Here is a 19886-nt window from a genome sequence, read left to right as displayed (position 1 = left end):
CACACAGATACACTAACACACACACAGATACACTAACACACACAGATACACTAACACACAGATAACCTAGCACACGCAGAGATACACTAACGCACACACAGGCACTAACACACACAGATACACTAACACACACACACACATATACACACACACAGATACACTAATACACACACACAGATAACCTAGCACACGCAGAGATACACTAACGCACACACACAGATACACTGATACACACACACAGATACACTAATACACACACACACACAGATACACTAACACACACAGAGATAACCTAGCACACGCAGAGATACACTAACGCACACACACAGATACACTAACACACACACAGATACACTAACGCACACACACAGATACACTAACACACACACAGATACACTAATACACACACACAGATACACTAACACACACACAACCTAGCACACGCAGAGATACACTAACACACACAGATACACTAACGCACACACAGATACACTAACACACACACAGATACACTAACACACACAGATACACTAACACACACACAACCTAGCACACGCAGAGATACACTAACACACACAGATACACTAACGCACACACAGATACACTAACACACACACAGATACACTAACACACACAGATACACTAACACACACACAACCTAGCACACGCAGAGATACACTAACACACACAGATACACTAACGCACACACAGATACACTAACACACACACACAGACACACTAACACACACACAGATACACTAACACACACACACAGATACACTAACACACACAGATACACTAACACACACAGATACACTAACACACACACACAGATACACTAACACACACACAGATACACTAACACACACACAGATACACTAACACACACAGATACACTAACACACACACACAGATACACTAACACACACAGATACACTAACACACACACAGATACACTAACACACACACAGATACACTAACACACACGCAGATACACTAACACACACACAGATACACTAACACACACACAGATACACTAACGCACACACAGATACACTAACGCACACACAGATACACTAACACACACACAGATACACTAACACACACACAGATACACTAACACACACACAGATACACTAACACACACACACAGATACACTAACACACACACAGATACACTAACACACACAGATACACTAACACACACACAGATACACTAACACACACACACAGATACACTAACACACACACAGATACACTAACGCACACAGATACACTAACACACACACACAGACACACTAACACACACACACAGATACACTAACGCACACACAGATACACTAACACACACACATATACACTAACACACACACACAGATACACTAACACACACACAGATACACTAACGCACACAGATACACTAACACACACACACAGACACACTAACACACACACACAGATACACTAACGCACACACAGATACACTAACACACACACAGATACACTAACACACACACACAGATACACTAACACACACACAGATACACTAACGCACACACACACAACCTAGCGCAAACACATTCACACAGCGCACACTCGACTCTGCCCCACGTTCCCTTGGCGGGCACTCATCCCCCACACGGCAACAATGTTCCTCGCGCCGCTGTGCCACAAACGGTCTCGGGGAGATAAAAAACCACCACCACAACCCCCACCACGTGCACTGTGCCACATCGCGCTGCTCAATTATTTACAGCCGGCATCGTGAACTGTCTACCCTCAATCCAATTACACACTCACTCTGCTGCTCATATGCGCCTCTTAAGAGCTATCGGACAATTCTAATACATGTTGTATATGGAATATTATTAAATAAAACTCGCGTTGGTCGTGAAGCAGGAATCGAACCCCGGTCGCCAGGTTCGTAGCGCAGCGCGCTAACCGCTGCACCACCGCTCCCCAGCACACCAAAATAAAACATAAAGTTCCCCCGTATAGCCTTAACAGACTCTTGGCCAAGTGCTGTTAGCATGCACCTATGAAGGCCTCTCCCCCCCCCCCCCGTTCGACGCGTCGGGAGTCGCCGTCCGCGCCTGCAGCTCTCGGCGGCCCCGGCGCCCTCGTCCGTACAACAACTTCGTCCACCTTCCCCCGTGGGAACTCACACATTCCCATGGAACACGTGCTGTGCAGTGTTGTTGGCTGAACGTGATGAGGCAGCGGCAGCAGCAGCAGCTCCGGGCCGTAGCCTCGCCATCCGCTCAGTAGTTTTGGGCATTTTGGGCGATGAAGAAGCAAATGAGGCAGCGTCCCAACTTCATTGGTAGCCCTCACCCGGTGATGGAACTTTTCACGTTCCTACGGCAGCAGTTGAAAACTAACCACGGGATAACCGCGATGCACACGCTGTAAAGTTTTTTTTAAATATTATTAACCAAGGGGGTGGGGGGGCTTATGTGGCGTGACCGTTCGGGAGGAAAGCTCTCGGTGGCTCCCGGTGGCTCCCCACGGCACCAAGCGGCAACAAGCTCAGCGTCCTTCCTGCTACACTGCCACCCCCTCTGTGGACACGAATACGCCTCGAACGCTGATATGGTGAAAGCCTTCGCACGATGTGTGGGTGTGTGTGTGATCAGATTGAGCAAGTGAGCGAGCGAGCGAGTGGGCACGTGGACGAGCAAGTGAGTCGGGGAGTGAGTGAGTTGGCAACGTGCAGTTGCGAAAGGAGTTCAACATAGGCGTGAACGAGTCGGTGAATGAGTAAGCGGGCGGGCGAGCGGACGAGCTCACAGTTGAACGTGTGGTCGAGGCGCCGCTGGGCGGAGAAGGCGGCGATGGTCGCCTGGAAGCACAGGTGGAGGCACAGGAATAGGAAGCTGCTGCAGCAGATGGCCTTGACGAGACGGCCGGTGTGCCCTGCGAGAACACGCGGAGGAGACACGCGGAGGAGACACGCGGCACTGGCTGGGACGCAGCTCCGCATGCGGCACCCGCACCTCCGATTAGCACGCTTGGCTACATACGCTGCGACATAAGTTCAACACACGCACACACGCACATACAAAGGGGGGGGGGGGGGGCAGGGGCAAACAACAGCTCGTGTGTGTGTGTGTGTGCGCACGAGGGAACGCTGCACGCACCAACACGGTTTGACTTGAATTTAAGGATTTAGAAGCGGGGGCTTAGACCCCCCCCCCCCCCGTGTACCTGACTAAGTCACTCAGTCTACACGAAGTCAGCCAGGCGCACTGAGCCAGCACCGCTGAGAGCCTGGCCACGGATTCGTGTTTCAGCCGTCGGTGACTTTACTGGCTTCTTCTCGAGTCCAGTAAGTCGTGAAGTGCATCAAAGTAGCATCCTGCACCGGCAGTGGGCGCCGTGGGTTCCTGACGAGGTTACTCCAAAGGTTACGTTCACATTTGGCAGGGGCCACGGGGGGTGTCTGGGTTGGGGACTGAACTCTGAAATTCCACAAACGGGGTCTATATTACGGTAGTAGTCAAGTCAAAGGGCCTTCCGGAATTCCACTTCATTGGCAGCCAGCGATGGAAATTCCACATTCCAATGCTGAGGGGCCAGTCTCTCCGCACATGATGACAGACGCTTTTGAATTTCCACAACCCGTGCAGGATTTCCCCATCACGTGGTAATCAGTTATTGACCCACGAGGGGTGGGTGGCATCGTCGACCCACGGCCGCGATTTGAGCTCTCGCAAGTTGACAATTGCGAGCGGAGCGATCTTCACACCCCCAATCGGAGCGATCTTCGCACCCCCAATCGGAGCGATCTTCACACTCCCAATCGGAGCGATCTTCACACCCCCAATCGGAGCGATCTTCGCACCCCCAATCGGAGCGATCTTCGCACCCCCAATCGGAGCGATCTTCACACCCCCAATCGGAGCGATCTTCACACCCCCAATCGGAGCGATCTTCACACCCCCAATCGGAGCGATCTTCGTACCCCCAATCGGAGCGATCTTCACACCCCCAATCGGAGCGATCTTCACACCCCCAATCGGAGCGATCTTGGTACCCGCAATCAGAGCGATCTTCGTACCCCCAATCGGAGCGATCTTCGCACCCCCAATCGGAGCGATCTTCGCACCCCCAATCGGAGCGATCTTCACACCCCCAATCGGAGCGATCTTCACACCCCCAATCGGAGCGATCTTCACACCCCCAATCGGAGCGATCTTCACACCCCCAATCGGAGCGATCTTCGCACCCCCAATCGGAGCGATCTTCACACCCCCAATCGGAGCGATCTTCGCACCCCCAATCGGAGCGATCTTCACACCCCCAATCGGAGCGATCTTCGCACCCCCAATCGGAGCGATCTTCACACTCGCACTCAGAGCGATCTTCGTACCCCCAATCGGAGCGATCTTCACACCCCCAATCGGAGCGATCTTGGTACCCGCACTCAGAGCGATCTTCGTACCCCCAATCGGAGCGATCTTCGCACCCCCAATCGGAGCGATCTTCGCACCCCCAATCGGAGCGATCTTCACACCCCCAATCGGAGCGATCTTCACACCCCCAATCGGAGCGATCTTCACACCCCCAATCGGAGCGATCTTCACACCCCCAATCGGAGCGATCTTCGCACCCCCAATCGGAGCGATCTTCGCACCCCCAATCGGAGCGATCTTCGCACCCCCAATCGGAGCGATCTTCGCACCCCCAATCGGAGCGATCTTCGTATCCCCAATCGGAGCGATCTTCACACCCCCAATCGGAGCGATCTTCACACCCCCAATTGGAGCGATCTTCGCACCCCCAATCGGAGCGATCTTCACAACCCCAATCAGAGCGATCTTCGCACCCCCAATCGGAGCGATCTTCGCACCCCCAATCGGAGCGATCTTCACACCCCCAATCGGAGCGATCTTCGCACCCCCAATCGGAGCGATCTTCGCACCCCCAATCGGAGCGATCTTCGCACCACCAATCGGAGCGATCTTCACACCCCCAATCGGAGCGATCTTCGCACCCCCAATCGGAGCGATGAGAACGCGCCCACTTGGTGGGTGCTGTCCCCCCCCCCCCCCCCGGGGGTCCTCCACGCGTGCCCTGTCACGTGCGCTCGTTTGCAGACTGCACTCTTCCGTCTCGTGAGTTGTTCTCGTCGTTTACAGATCTGGGTCTCTTAACCACGATGCCACCCGGCCAGATCGATCAGTGACAATAATACGATGCAATTTTATTTCATTCAACAATGTTTTTTTAATAAGCAACTCGTTAAATCCAGTTGCAGTTCATGAAACTATATTGTGTTCATCTCAAGGGGCTGTCACCTGGTTAAAAATAACGTTTCTGTATATATGTGTGTGTGGGTATGGGAATGCGCAGATATCGCATCACGGCGGTGCCCTGCTCCTGTCACACACCACGTGGGCACCGTGCCACTCCTCGCGGGTATTTTTAGGGTTCTTGGATTACGCTGCAAGGCGGGCGCGTCCCATTCACCCGCACTGTGCAGCACCACGTGTCTCACACTCACAGCAGACTCCACCCAGTGCTACCCCACGTGTCTCACACTCACAGCATACTCCACCCAGTGCTACCCCACGTGACTCGCACTAACAGCAGACTCCGCCCAGTGCAGCACCACGTGTCTCGCACTAACAGCAGACTCCACGCAGTGCTACCCCACGTGTCTCGCACTAACAGCAGACTCCGCCCAGTGCAGCACCACGTGTCTCGCACTAACAGCAGACTCCACCCAGTGCTACCCCACGTGTCTCACACTCACAGCAGACTCCACGCAGTGCTACCCCACGTGTCCCACACTAACAGCAGACTCCACGCAGTGCTACCCCACGTGCCTCGCACTCACAGCAGACTCCACGCAGTGCTACCCCACGTGTCTCGTACTCACAGCAGACTCCACCCAGTGCTACCCCACGTGTCTCGCACTAACAGCAGACTCCACCCAGTGCTACCCCACGTGTCTCACACTCACAGCAGACTCCACCCACTGCTACCCCACGTGTCTCACACTCACAGCAGACTCCACGCAGTGCTACCCCACGTGTCTCGCACTCACAGCAGACTCCACGCAGTGCTACCCCACGTGTCTCGCACTCACAGCAGACTCCACGCAGTGCAGCCCCACGTGTCTCGTACTAACAGCAGACTCCACGCAGTGCTACCCCACGTGTCTCACACTAACAGCAGACTCCACCCAGTGCTACCCCACGTGTCTCACACTCACAGCAGACTCCACGCAGTGCTACCCCACGTGTCTCGCACTCACAGCAGACTCCACGCAGTGCTACCCCACGTGTCTCGCACTAACAGCAGACTCCACCCAGTGCTACCCCACGTGTCTCGCACTAACAGCAGACTCCGCCCAGTGCTACCCCACGTGTCTCACACTAACAGCAGACTCCACCCAGTGCTACCCCACGTGTCTCACACTAACAGCAGACTCCACCCAGTGCTACCCCACGTGTCTCACACTAACAGCAGACTCCACGCAGTGCTACCCCACGTCTCTCGCACTCACACCAGACTCCACGCAGTGCTACCCCACGTGTCTCGCACTCACACCAGACTCCACCCAGTGCTACCCCACGTGTCTCACACTCACAGCAGACTCCACCCAATGCTGCACCACGTGTCTCGTACTAACAGCAGACTCCACCCAGTGCTGCACCACGTGTCTCACACTCACAGCAGACTCCACGCAGTGCTACCCCACGTGTCTCGTACTAACAGCAGACTCCACGCAGTGCTACCCCCACGTGTCTCGCACTCACAGCAGACCCCACGCAGTGCTACCCCACGTGTCTCGCACTCACAGTTGAACTCCGCGTCACTCGTGGTGCTCACCTACTAATGTACGTCTGTGACTGTAAATACAAACAAGTGGAAGCGGGGGTTCGTGCAATGTGTGCTGAGGCCTGAGCATGAGTTTGATTCCCGGTAACATCAGCTGCGAGTGATATCTGAATTATTCCTCATCCCCGACCTTAACAACCCCCATGACCAATACAGCATGCAGAGGGCCTTCATCCACGAGTAGATTGACAAAGGGCTTTAAACTAATAAATTCAGATGCAAAATCGACAACACCACATCCGACTGTCATCAGCACTGATTCAGTGCCCTAGTTAAAGCTTGAAATTTCGAAACGCCCCTTCTGGGAAGTTTCTACATCTGCTTCTGACGACCTCTCCATGGCGTGAGGTCACTGGTTAACCAAACTTCACCATGCTCGATGGGTGACAGCCGGGTTGATTATTACTATTTATAAACGATGATTTATTTTACCACGTAATGCCCGCTGAGCTCTATAGCTCTTTTTCAGAAGTGTCCTGGCCACAAATGATAGCTCAACGAAGTTGCTTACCATGTGGAAATGTATAGCAGCCAAATGCAGTGCTCCAAATTCGTGATTGTGAATGTGGAGGGGAAAACCGGAGAAGTGAGAGCGAGAGAGAGAGACGCAAGCTCCAAATACACAGCAGGTGCCAGTGTCGGAATCGAACCCACGACCTCATGAATACCAGGCAAGGGAGTTAACATTGGCTAGCCAACGTTTTCGGCAACGGCCCTTCTTCAGAGCAGACGGGAGGGCAGAGAAGACCGCGCTGACAAAATCCCTTCGCTCGCCCGTGTCTGAATCCTGCACGCGTCAAAAGCGACGTTCTCCCTACGGAGGCAGCGCTATCGACGCCCAGCTCACCCCCGGGGACACATCAGTGGCTGGGGCCATCGACCTTCGAGGGGACGTTTCCCTGGTGCTCGAGTCGCCGTGAGCCTGCACGAGGCCGACTCAGCCCCGAGAGGGGAACTCGGCGCGCGCGGCGTGGACCGAGTTGGTCGTCACCTGCGCCACGCGTCCCGGGAGACCGTGGGTTGGGAGTGGATTGTGGGCGCACGCGGTACGAGGTAGTCCACATTAGGCAGTACAGAAAGTAGGTCGTTGCCATTTTCACCGCTCCGGCTGTTTCATCACAATTGCGTGGTGAACGTGTTTTTTACAAGAAGCTCGGAGTGTCGAAACAGATCGAGGCACACCAGACAGGGGCGATGCGAATCGTGCTCGGCAACTCGAGCGGACGCACCGCACCGAGTGCACCGGCTGCTCTGTGGGCCGCCAAACTCTGCCCCGAGAGGCGGCCACCGGACCTGCAGACAGCTCCGCTGTTAACGCCGCTCTTGCGGGAAGGGGCAGCGTTCACGATGAACGCGGCGAGCTAATTACATCGCCACTTCTACCGGTAGAGCTGCCACCACCATCACCACCACCACAATCACCGCGATCAGCAGCAGTAGCAGCATTATCAGCTACAGCAGCAGCCACGCCGTCTTTGTGCGAACGTAGCGACAGTGGAACAATGTTAACTGCCCCCCCCCCCAATTAATAATGTATTTTATTAATTGTGCACTCTCAATCAATACCCTTCATAGCCCCATTAGGCTACTTGCCCCACTGTAGCCCCACTTAAAAAAGTGTTCCCATTTGCTCGATGACCATCATCATCATTGCCATCATCATAATTGTCATCACCATCATTATCATCGTCATCATCATTGTCATCGCCATCATTGTCATCATCACTATTATTGTCATCGTCATCATTGTCATCATCACCATTATTGTCATCGTCATCATCGCTATCATCACCATCATCTTTGGCATCATCACCATGATGACCATCATCTCAATCGTCGTCATCTTCACCGACGTGATGGTCGCGTGCTGAGTGCGGTGGATCGCCAGAGAGCTGCGAGCGGGAAGGGAGGGGGGTAGAGGGGCGGGGGGGTAGAGGGGAGGGGTTAGAGGGGAGGGGTAGAGGGGAGGGGGGTAGAGGGGAGGGGGTAGAGGGGAGGGGGGTAGAGGGGAGGGGGGTTAGAGGGGAGGGGGTAGAGGGGATGGGGGGTAGAGGGGAGGGGGGTAGAGGGAGGGGGTAGAGGGGAGGGGGGTAGAGGGAGGGGGTAGAGGGAAGGGGGGTAGAGGGGAGGGGGGTAAAGGGGATGGGGGGGTAGAGGGGAGGGGGTAGAGGGGAGGGGGGGTAGAGGGGAGGGGGGTAGAGGGGAGGGAGGGGGTAGAGGGGATGGGGGGTAGAGGGGAGGGGGTAGAGGGGAGGGAGGGGGTAGACGGGCGGGTGTCAGTGCCGTGCCACGTGACGCTGCACGCGTCACGTGGTACGGCACTTTCCACGTTCTCAGGAGACACACCGCTCCCTGGTGCAGCTTCACCACAGTGGAGGGGGACGGTTTTTTGTAAATGCACATCGATGATTTTATTTTTTATCATCACGGGATGTATTACTCACGTATCATTGTGATTCTTATTGTTATTATTATGATTCCACATCGGTCAAACTTTTGCAAGGTCATAGCTGGCACGCGCAGGACAAAGAATGTTTTTTGTCTGGACTGCAGGCTGCAGACCAAACAGCGGGAGACTGTTACAGCTGATCTCTTACAGCTGATCTCGGAGGTCACGTGTCTAATGTGCAGTAGTCGCAGGGCCTTGACTTAACAACACACACACAGGTGTGAAACACTGCAACATAGAAACCTCTCAGCCTTATCCAGACCACCAGCTCATAAGAACTGGATGAATGGCCAGACCGGTTTCGACGTCGTTAGGAGTCATCAGTATAGTACGATCATGGATGTTCAGAGGATAACAAGTGTTGGCGAGATGTGGAGACACGAGTGGCTTTGGCCAAGATGACAACTTGATTCTAGATTTGAAGCTTTCGTGATTGCAAGGATCCATACTCTTTGGTTCTATTCGGTAAAGTCACGTAGGTAAAACAATAAAACAAAAAATCACGACGTTTCGGCCACAACACAAATGGCCTTCATCAGGTGAAGGGACCGGACTGTCCAGAGGACTAGCGTTGGAGTGAAGACAGCCAAGCCCAGGTCGCGTCCTTTAAGCTTCCTCAAAAGATGCCGCGACCACAAGCTTAAAGGACGCGACCTGGGCTTGGCTGTCTTCACTCCAACGCTGTCCTCTGGACAGTCCGGTCCCTTCACCTGATGAAGGCCACTTGTGTTGTGGCCAAAACGTCGTGATTTTTTTATTATTATTTTTATTTTTTTACCTACGTGACTTTACCGAATAGAACCAAAGAGTATGACAACTTGAATTTGATCTTGATCTGTGCTGACAGACGGCCACACTTTACAATGTATGCATGTTGAACATCTTTCGCACCGTACGTAGCCAAGCGTGCTAATCGGAGGTGTGAATAATATCGTCAAATATCAGGCGATAAGTAGGTTTAAGCCTGGCCAGCCAAGGCTTGCAGGCTTGAGGTAGCCAGGAAGTAGCAGTACCGACGCAGATTAGGAACTCACACGAAGTCAAACGCTCATCGGTGGAACTGCCCAAACATCCCAATCAAAGAGAGTCTTGCGACTCAGTGGCGAGATGTTAACTACCTCGCCTAGTATACAGGAGGTCGTGGGTTGGAACCTGACCCTGACGCCTGCTGCTGCGGTATATTTGGAGTTTGCGGTGTCTCTCTCCCCGTGGTCACGTGGAGTTGTCTCCGGGTCCTGCAGTTTTTCCCTCCACATTTAGAATCAACATCACCACGCGTTTAGAGTATTTGGCTGTTATACATTTCCACGTGACGAGCCACTTAAGTGAGCTGTCATTTGTGGCCAGGTCCCTTCTGAAAAAAGAGCTACACAGTTAAGTGGATCTTACCTGGTAAATTTTAATTAGTTTAGTTTTTTAAATATAATAGTTTAGTTTTAGTTTAGACTTTCTTGAGTATTTTTATTATTATTATCAGTTAGGGTCAACGTGACACATCATCCATTTGATGTCAATAAAATTGCAACACACTTTTGATGCAGTGGTCATCCCATTGCTAGACTGGCTTCCGTCATAGGAATGTGGAATTGTCAGCACCGACTCAGAGCCTCTGACGGAATGCAGCGCTGCCCCAGGCACGCGAGGACCAGGGAGACACGCAGGGAGACACGCAGGGAGACATGCAGGGAGACACACTAGGACAGAGAGACACACTGGGAGACACGCAGGGAGACACGCTAGAGCAGGGAGGCACGCAGAGAGACACAATGGGAGACACACTGGGAGACACGCAGGGAGACACGCAGGGAGACATGCAGGGAGACACGCTAGGGCAGGGAGACACACTGGGAGACACACTGGGAGACACGTAGGGAGACACGCTCGGGCAGGGAGACACGCTGACTTAGAGTGGCCGGGTCACTGTGGGAACCGGCCGTGACCTCCGCTAACAGCGGGGTGAGCCACCTCTTTCAGTCTTTCAATCTCGAGACGCCGATTGAATTTGAAACCAGAAACTCGGTGGCGCTAAGTGCTTTGACACGGCCGCTACGAGTCCCTCGAGGTAGTGCCGGGGAGTTTCATGTTCGAGTTGACGAGGGAGGCGTCTCGCCCGTCACCTCACGGATGCTCCGGGGGGAACGCGGAAGGGATTCGGCGAGGGGGGGGGGGTGTCTGCGGTGCGCCACTCTCCGCCAGGAGGGTCCCTGCATCGCGATGCTTGTCCGCGACATTTGCGACGGAGGTTCCGCGTGACGAAGGACACAGGAGCGCCCGGGGAGGGCCCATCGCATGCGGGGTGGGGGGCAATCAAAGCTCGCGCGTTGCTCTCCGAGCAGCGCAATGCGTGCGGCAGCCGTGGCGATGGAACCGTGGACGGTATCTCCCCATAACGCGCGTGGATCTGTGTTGGGTATGTGCCGTGTATGCTTGTAAGTCAAGAGCTCGTCGTGGTGAATGAATCCTGTTGGGAGCCACCGCACTTTGCCATCACTTCCTTCCTAATGGCAAATCTCTCAGCTGTTGCCAAGTTGACACCCAAGCTCTGAGAGAGGCGCCACCACCACCACCCGCGTTTAGATATTCCCCTTTATCACCATCTCTGGGTGACACCGTCTCTGGGTGATTACCCGATCTCCTTCCCCACACCTCCGATTAGCACGGTTGGCTACGTACGGTGCGAAAGAAGTTCAACATACATACAATACATACCCAGTATCCTTTGCACGCACCTAGATTTCTGTGCAATTTACTGCATGATCTCAGCAGTTGAACTCCCGTCGAGAATGAAATTCGTTTCAGCTCTGGGATTGGTGGCAAGAGCGAAGCAGAATGAGAGAGAATCCCGTTCCTGCAGCCCTTGCCACCCCCTTCTCCCCTACCTCCACAACGCCCGTGCCTCTGCAGTATTGATGAGAGCGGGGCTATAGATGCATTAAGGTGCATTACAGGGACAAGGTAGAGAGAGGGAGGGAGGAGAGGGGAGGGAGGGGAGGAGGGGAGGGAGGGGAGGGAGGAGAGGGAGGAGGGGAGGGAATCTTCATGGCTTCGGTGGTGGGCTACTCAAAGGGGGCTTAGCCCCCTTCTCATGTCTCACCAAGCCAAGGGGATGCACAGAGGCGTCGCTACGATGAGGGGGGGTGAGTCAGTCCGCCTCTCATGGACGCACTCCGAGCAGCTCGCTCCGCCCGGCTCAGACTCGCACGTCGCTGTGCGTTTGACGCCGGCCGTGTGGCGACCCCCTCCCCTACCCCCACTTGTAATCAGCTCCCGTGACTCAACCTCAGGTTTATTTGACCAAGCAAGGCCCGCTGAGCGGTCGTAGCTCTTTTTCAGAAGCCACCTGGCTGTCGCAAATGATGGCTCAACGAACCAGGTGGCTTAATCATCGCGTGGACATGTGTAGCAGTACCCAAACACTCTGAACGATGTGGAGGGGAACGACCGGAGGACCCGGAGAAAAATCCACGCGACCACGGCGAGAGAAACGCAGACTCCAAATACACAGCAGCAGCAGGCGTCAGGGTGAGAATCGAACCCACGATCCCCTGTGCAGCAGGCGAGGTAGTTGACATCTCCCTGCCACCGTGGCTCCCACAGGGTTAGGGGCCATCCATTTAGTACGCACACAAAAATCTGTCAACTTGACCCCCTCCCTCCCTGTAGGCACGCGTACTTTTTACACCCCCCCCCCCCCCCACCTGCGTACGTTAGCTTGACGCACCTCCCCCCCCCCCCCCGAATCCTATAGAACGGCCGATATTGAATCCACGCAGAAACGATCAAGGATTAATAATAATAACGTGTTTAAGCAAACAGATAGTCCACCGCCAGACTATCTAACTCATTTGAAGGCCAATGTAGACAAATTATTATCGAGGCTTCACCCCTCCCCCCTTTCCCATGCGTACATTGTCAGTAGACCCCCCATACGCAAGCGAACGCGTTTGGGTTACCCCCCTCCATGCGTACGCACTAGATGGATGGCCCCTGAGAACGGTGTGAAAGTGACAGGCGTCAGCAGAACACACACACGGCGACCCGAGTTCGATTCCAACGCAGACGATTTATCTGAACCAGATCGGGGCCTCCCCTAGGTCGACTCAGCCTCAAATGAGTACCTGATGCCACTCGGGAGACAAAGGCGGCCGAGCGTGTAGCAAGCCACCCACCCCCTCTGTGTGCCGTGCCGGCCTTCATCGGTGCTACTCGCTACGAACAGGCCTTGCCCCAACAGTCTGTCGGCCAGACGGGGGGGGGGGTCTCTGTGTAACTGCGAGCTGCAGTGCGGGGTGGCTGCTCCACCTCGGGGTGCCTGGACCGACCCTGGCCACGCACAACAACTCCGCTGGACATCGCTCTCCCACACTCTCGGTGCAGCCAACAATTAGTAGCTGGCTGCAAAGCGTCCATTAGCCATCAGTAGTGGGCAGACAAAGGTGGATGGGCATGCGTCGTGTGCTGTTACAGCAACAATTTTGTGCCAACTTTAATAGGTGCTCGCCAACTACGATGCCGATGCTCTGGGGGGGGGCGGGGGGGGCTAAACGGGGGTAGGATATGCACATAATATCAAACATGTCCTCTCTTTAAGCAAGTTATAGTCCATTAGCACTCATTACTGCTTCGGTGCGGTCATTTAGAACGTGCCCGGTGGCACGTGACAGACTGGCGGCCCGCCAATGGGATCGATGGTCGTGGAGGGTTCGGTCTTCAAAGTCAACTTTGCACGCTTTGGCAATTCACCAAATGTTCTTACCGAGTCGCCGGAGTGCAGTGGTTCGTTACCTGGGGTGCACGCTGCACCCCCTGGGGGTGCGAGACATGGCCACAGTTTGATTCGACTACTTTGTTCCATCAAACCCCGTGTGTATGTACTAACTCTGTACATTTTCTGAGCGACTGAGAACCAAAAGGGGTGCAAGGCTGCAGTGATGCTGAAGAAGAACCACTGCCGGAGTGGGAGCGGCGCGCGTGGCTCCCACCCCGGCAGCTGGGCTCAGTCGCGGGCGCTTGGAGCGCGCGGAGTGGCGGGCACACGCCGCCCATCGTTAGAGACACGAGCAGTGGTGACATTCATGACGAGGGAGGCAGACACAACAACGTCTCGCCCAGGAGGGGGGTGGCGATGACTATAAAGTCGAGTCTTTTATCCGGAATGAGGCAAGAAGTGGCTTGTCGGAAATAAACCATAAATTTCCACAATTTTCACCGTGGCATTAAATAGATTACAAATGAATGGGGATTAATGGCCTCTTCTGGGTTTGATGGTCCCGCTAACGATCCGTTGATGAGCGCCGCGCACTTTGCCCGTCTCTCCCTCGATTTCGTAAACGAGACGCTGCTGTAACTCGCGGCCGCCCGCCGAGGCTGTGGCAATGGACGCGGCCGTGTGTGCACGTGTTTGTGCGTGCACATGCTCGTGTATGTGTGTGTGCATGCTATGCGTACGAGAGGCCTCCATAGGTGATCGCCAACAACACTTGCCCCTACAGTCTGCTTAAGGGTCTACGGGGGATCTTTGCGTGCGAGTGAGAGTGGGGAGCGATGGGGCAGTGGTTAGCGCACCATGCTACTAAACCAGGGAACCGAGTTCAATTCCCGCTCAGGGCCAACATCAGTGACGCACATCTGAACCAGTCCTGGGCCTCCCCTAGGTGAACTCAACCTTAAATGAGTACGTGGTGCAGTTTGTAAAACATCAGCACCGAGGCGTGGTGCTGGCCACAACACCGTCTCGTGTGCGGTCCCAGTCTACGAACAGCAATGCCCAACAGTCTGGTTCAGGCTATACGGGAGACCAATGTCTTCGACTGTGTGTGTCAGAGAGAGAGACAATGAGTCTGTGCACATGCTGCGTATCGATGTATTTACCGGACAATCACGGTTTTACACTAAAGGGCCTCGGCCTCGATCTATTATTCATAGGTAAACGGGAAATAGCTGTGCGCACACACACAAAGAGAAAGATCCCCCATATAGCCTGGACATTCTGTTGGGGCAAGTGCCGTTAGCGAGTAGCACCTATGTAGGCCGTCACGGCACACGAGGGGGTGGGTGGCCAACACCACGCCCGGCCGCCTTTGTCTCCCCAGTGGCGATGTTCACACACCGCACCCGGTACTTTCTTGAGGCTGAGTCGACCTAGGGTAGGCCCAGGACCGGTTCAGATAATCGTCACCGGTGTTGGCAGTGAGCGGGAATCGGATGCGTTCCATCCACTCCGTCACTATTCGTGACCGTCGGCCGTCAACGCGTGAAGCGGCGTGCGCCGACCCAGTGGGCTCACCTTTGCTCACCGACAGAAGAATGATAAACGATGAAAGATTCCCCTGCCCCCCCCCCCTTGTAAGGCCCAATGAGCTGCAGAGCTCTTTTTTCAGAAACGACTTAACCAGAAATAATAGTTCGACGAAATGGATGATCATCACGTGGACATATATAGCAGCCACATCCTAGAAACGCGTGACGTTGATTTTAAATGTGGAGGGAAAACCCGGAGGACCCGGAGAAAAATCCACACGACCACGGGGAGAGAGAGACATGCAAACTCCAAATATACAGATGTCAGGAGGGTCAGGGGCGAACGCACGACCTGTATACTAGGCGAGGTAGTTAACATCTCTCCACCGTGGCGCCCACTCCAAAGCACATCGATCAGCATTCATCTCTCATGGCAGCGCCGCATTCCGTGGTGGAAATTCCACATTCCTAAAGGCGTGGACATGGAAATGACTGTGCGTAGGCACACAGACATACGCGGTCACAAGGTTCTGAGCGTGTACACTCTTGTGTGTGCATCTCCTGCTGTGTGTGTTTGTGTGTACTCTTGCTGTGTGTGTGTGTGTTTGTGTGTACTCTTGCTGTGTGTGTGTGTTTGTGTGTACTCTTGCTGTGTGTGTACTCTTACTGTGTGTGTACTCTTGCTATGTGTGTACTCTTGCTGTTTGTGTGTTCGTGTGTACTCTTGCTGTGTGTGTTTGTATGTACTCTTACTGTGGGTGTACTCTTGCTGTGTGTGTACTCTTGCTGTGTGTGTACTCTTGCTGTGTGTGTGTTTGTGTGTACTCTTGCTGTGTGTGTTTGTGTGTACTCTTGCTGTGTGTGTTTGTGTGTACTCTTGCTGTGTGTGTGTGTTTGTGTGTACTCTTGCTGTGTGTGTACTCTTGCTGTGTGTGCATGCTTGTAAACGATATTTGTGAGCCATGCGCCGTGGTAGAGAGGAGTGATATCAACGCGCGTGCTGCTCTCTGTGAACAGCTCTCTTCACTTCTCACGACCAAGCTCAGCTTGCCAACGGCGCTCCAAACCTGCTCTCGCCTGCCTCTTTCTTTCATTCCTTAGATCCCATTGCCACTTCAATAGGGGCCCCCAAATGTGCCTGTGCCTCCAGTACAGTAAACTGTACAGCACGATCAATCATGGACACATTTTGCAGAAAATGTTATATCTCTATTTTTGCGGTCTTGGCTACAACTTTGTAGTTTAACGGTACTTACATCTCGTGCAACGTTGTTTCACTATCAACTACGATAGCAGAAGATACAGTAAATATTGAGCATTATATATTGTTGCACTCTTGTCGTTGGGAGTGGTGTTGAAATTGAGTTATCCTGTTCGCTTGTACGGTGCGAAAGAAGTTCAACATACATATTGTACATTGATTAATTCAATACGATTGTCCAGAGAAATTCCAAATAATACACGTAACAAACTAAACTATAGAACAATAGAGTTTATAATATATATGATAATATACCACCAACTAGCAAGGTTTGTAATGCTATTCTGTAAGAGAAAATATGGGAGACACATTTAATAATATTTAATTTGAGAAATATTCAATAAATTCTAAAATAAACAAGATCCATGGGATCCTAAACACGCGCCAGACTCTCTGCAAGGAATTTCCTTGCTGATAAGAAATTAACTCTGAGATAACTCGGGGAAGACCGCACAGTCATGGATTCTTGAATCTATCTGTGCGGGTCTTTTAAGTGTCACCCTGTAATACGCAGGCATATCGCGCAGGCACAGACTCCAGCCATTTCGGATTTCTTCCCGGCTGGAGTCAAACGCACACTGAGAAGGCAAGGCAATTCTCCAAACACCACGCGTGCAGCAGGACCCTGTAGTAAAACACAGTCCTGAGACTTCGTGAGGCTTTCCTGCGTAAACAAAGGGCGTTGTTGTTGTTACTATTATTATTGTCAAGTTGCTGTATTTGCAAAGTGCGCACCAGCACACCTGAGCAAATCGCACGGCAGCAACATGGCTCAGGAGCTCGTTACCACTGTCGAGGTCTGCTGCTGGCCACGAGCAGAGAGGCTTTGGGAGAGAGAGAGAGAGTTCGTGTCGTCTTCGCTCCTCCTCCTCCTGCGTTGACGGAGCGCAGACCACATTTGGTCCAATAGCTTGACTTGCATGGCCACAATCGCACGACTGTAGCCAAAATCACAGGAATGGAACATCGTTCAAAACTGAACCAGTATTAGAATGGTGTGCGCTTTGAATGCTGAACGCCATTGTGCTGATTTATTTTCTGTAACTTTGTTCACCAAGGCCCTCCCCCGCGTGCCATCTTTGCAAAACGGCGCACGGCTGAATGCCTCTCATTCGTGTCAACACACGGGAAACAACAACAACAATTCCAAATGTCTCAACTCTAAAACGTGGACGCGTTGGGCGTCTTTTGCAGATGGCGCAGTGACGTACCCATGGCTGGGTCGCGCCAGGCTCGGCGCACCGAGTCTAATTAAAACAACTAAACTCGTTTTTTTATTTCAGCAGGTAAGCCCCCACTGAGCTATAGAGCTATTTTTCAGAAGCGTCCTGGCTATTACAAAAGACAGCTCAACAAAGTGGCTGATCACGTGGACATTTATAGCAGCCAAACACTCTGAACACGTGATGTTGATTCTAAACTCCACGCGACCACGGGGACAGTGACGTGCAAACTCCAAATAAACAGCAGCAGCAGGCGTCAGGGTCGGGATCGAACCCACGACCTCCTGTATACCCTGCGAGGGAGCTAACATCTCGCTACCACCGGGCTCCCTCAAGCCGCCTGGTGCGATGCCGGCACTGCCGCTGCTGTTGTGAAGCCGCCAGTCAGCGGCGCGGCACCAGGGGAGAGGCGAGGATGAACGCGCATGCGTCCCAACCTACGCCGCTAAATCCCACAGTCGTTGAAGGTGCCAATACATTGAAGAGCGCTGAAATAAACACGCGTCCCATAAAGCATTCACAAAGCAACACGCGTTGCTCAAGCCCGCCGCGAGAGTGGCTCGGCGCGCGTCCCGACAGGACCGCGACTTTACGGGCTCGCAGAGGGGGGCCTGGCGAGACGGGGTCACGGTGGAGGAGCGCCTCGACCACGTGCCACGCCAACCCCCGCCGCTCACACGCGTGCGGGGCAACGCGTGTCGTCGCCCTGACGCCCCGTGAAGTGGATGCTTCGAGAAACGCCGTGATGTCACGGCTCGCATCAACGAGGCAATGTGTTTAAGTGCAGGAGACGCAAATGAAATGTGTTCACATTCTAAACATTAATTGGTCGTCTTTTGTATGGCTGATGTAGATGCAGAGCAACGACTACAATTTCACATTCAGTTGGTCAAGCTCAAGTAACAGCGTCAGGAGCGACACGAACCACCCGTATTTAACTTCATTTGGCAAACCGACACTGAAAAATAATGCAAAAATGTGAAGTTTCACTGCCGCGCGACAAACACCACCGCAGCCGGGCCCGCGGAGACGCGTGTGGCCCGTGAGTAGACCAGGGATCACTCGTAGGGGATACCAGAAGCAGGTTCTGGGGTTTCTCCTTCCACGGCCCGTGCTCTAACAAGGGGTGCTGCTCTGCGAGAGCTCTGATTGGATGCTTCTTCGCGTGACGTCGCGCGACGGCATAATCAGAACCACATTGGCGAAAAAAACGATTACGATAAGCTTATTTAATTTTAGCTAAAGAGCTCTTTTCAGAAGCGACTTGGCCAGAAATGATAGCTCAACAAAGTGGCTTATCACGTGGACATGTATAGCAGCCGCATACTATAAATGCGTGGCGTTGATTCTAAATGTGGAGGGAAAAACTGGAGGACCCAGAGAAAAATCTACGCGACTGGGGAGAGAGACACCGCAAACTCCAAATATACAGCAGCAGGCGTCAGGATCGGGATTGAACTGTATACCAGGCGAGGTAGTTAACATCTCCTAGCCACCGTGGCGACCACAAAATAACACAAGTGTGAAACAAGGCAGCTGTCCGTGATGGCTTGAGACGTTTCTCCCGTTACTCTTAGAATCTCAGATTGAGTTGCATTTGTTCGGCTGATTCAATGTAAATACCAAAGGCATTACGCATTCCACATTCCTCTAAAGGGAGAGAGTTTCTAACGAGTTGGCTATTGTTGGATCCCCCCACACCAAAGTGGCACTTAATTTAACAAACATGGAAGGGTCGGCTGGGTTCAATCAGTGTCGAGTGCTTTGCCACAAAGTCACCCGGCCTGATAATGAGCAACTCCACGACGGAGATTGGCAATTCAGAACAACACGGAATTGTGAATTGATAGTACTTTTAATATTT

At 53.2% G+C, this 19886-nt stretch overlaps 1 protein-coding gene across 1 annotated transcript in view; it reads right to left on the bottom strand.

Annotated features, from left to right (window-relative positions):
• LOC116938348 (piezo-type mechanosensitive ion channel component 2-like) overlaps nt 1–19886 on the bottom strand; it is a 321131-nt gene that overhangs the window by 33678 nt on the left and 267567 nt on the right. The window contains exon 3 of the mRNA XM_076074013.1: nt 2791–2916. Coding sequence (XP_075930128.1) covers nt 2791–2916 — 126 coding nt within the window. The remainder of the gene's footprint in view (nt 1–2790; nt 2917–19886) is intronic.

This window comes from Petromyzon marinus, chromosome 45 (genome assembly GCF_048934315.1).
Source record: "Petromyzon marinus isolate PM22_M1 ecotype Great Lakes invasive population chromosome 45, UKy_Petmar_22M1.pri1.0, whole genome shotgun sequence".
In the NCBI taxonomy this organism is placed as follows: Eukaryota; Metazoa; Chordata; class Hyperoartia; order Petromyzontiformes; family Petromyzontidae; genus Petromyzon; species Petromyzon marinus.
The sequence above is the reverse complement of the archived record's forward strand: the minus strand, read 5'-3'. Positions and strand labels throughout refer to the sequence as shown.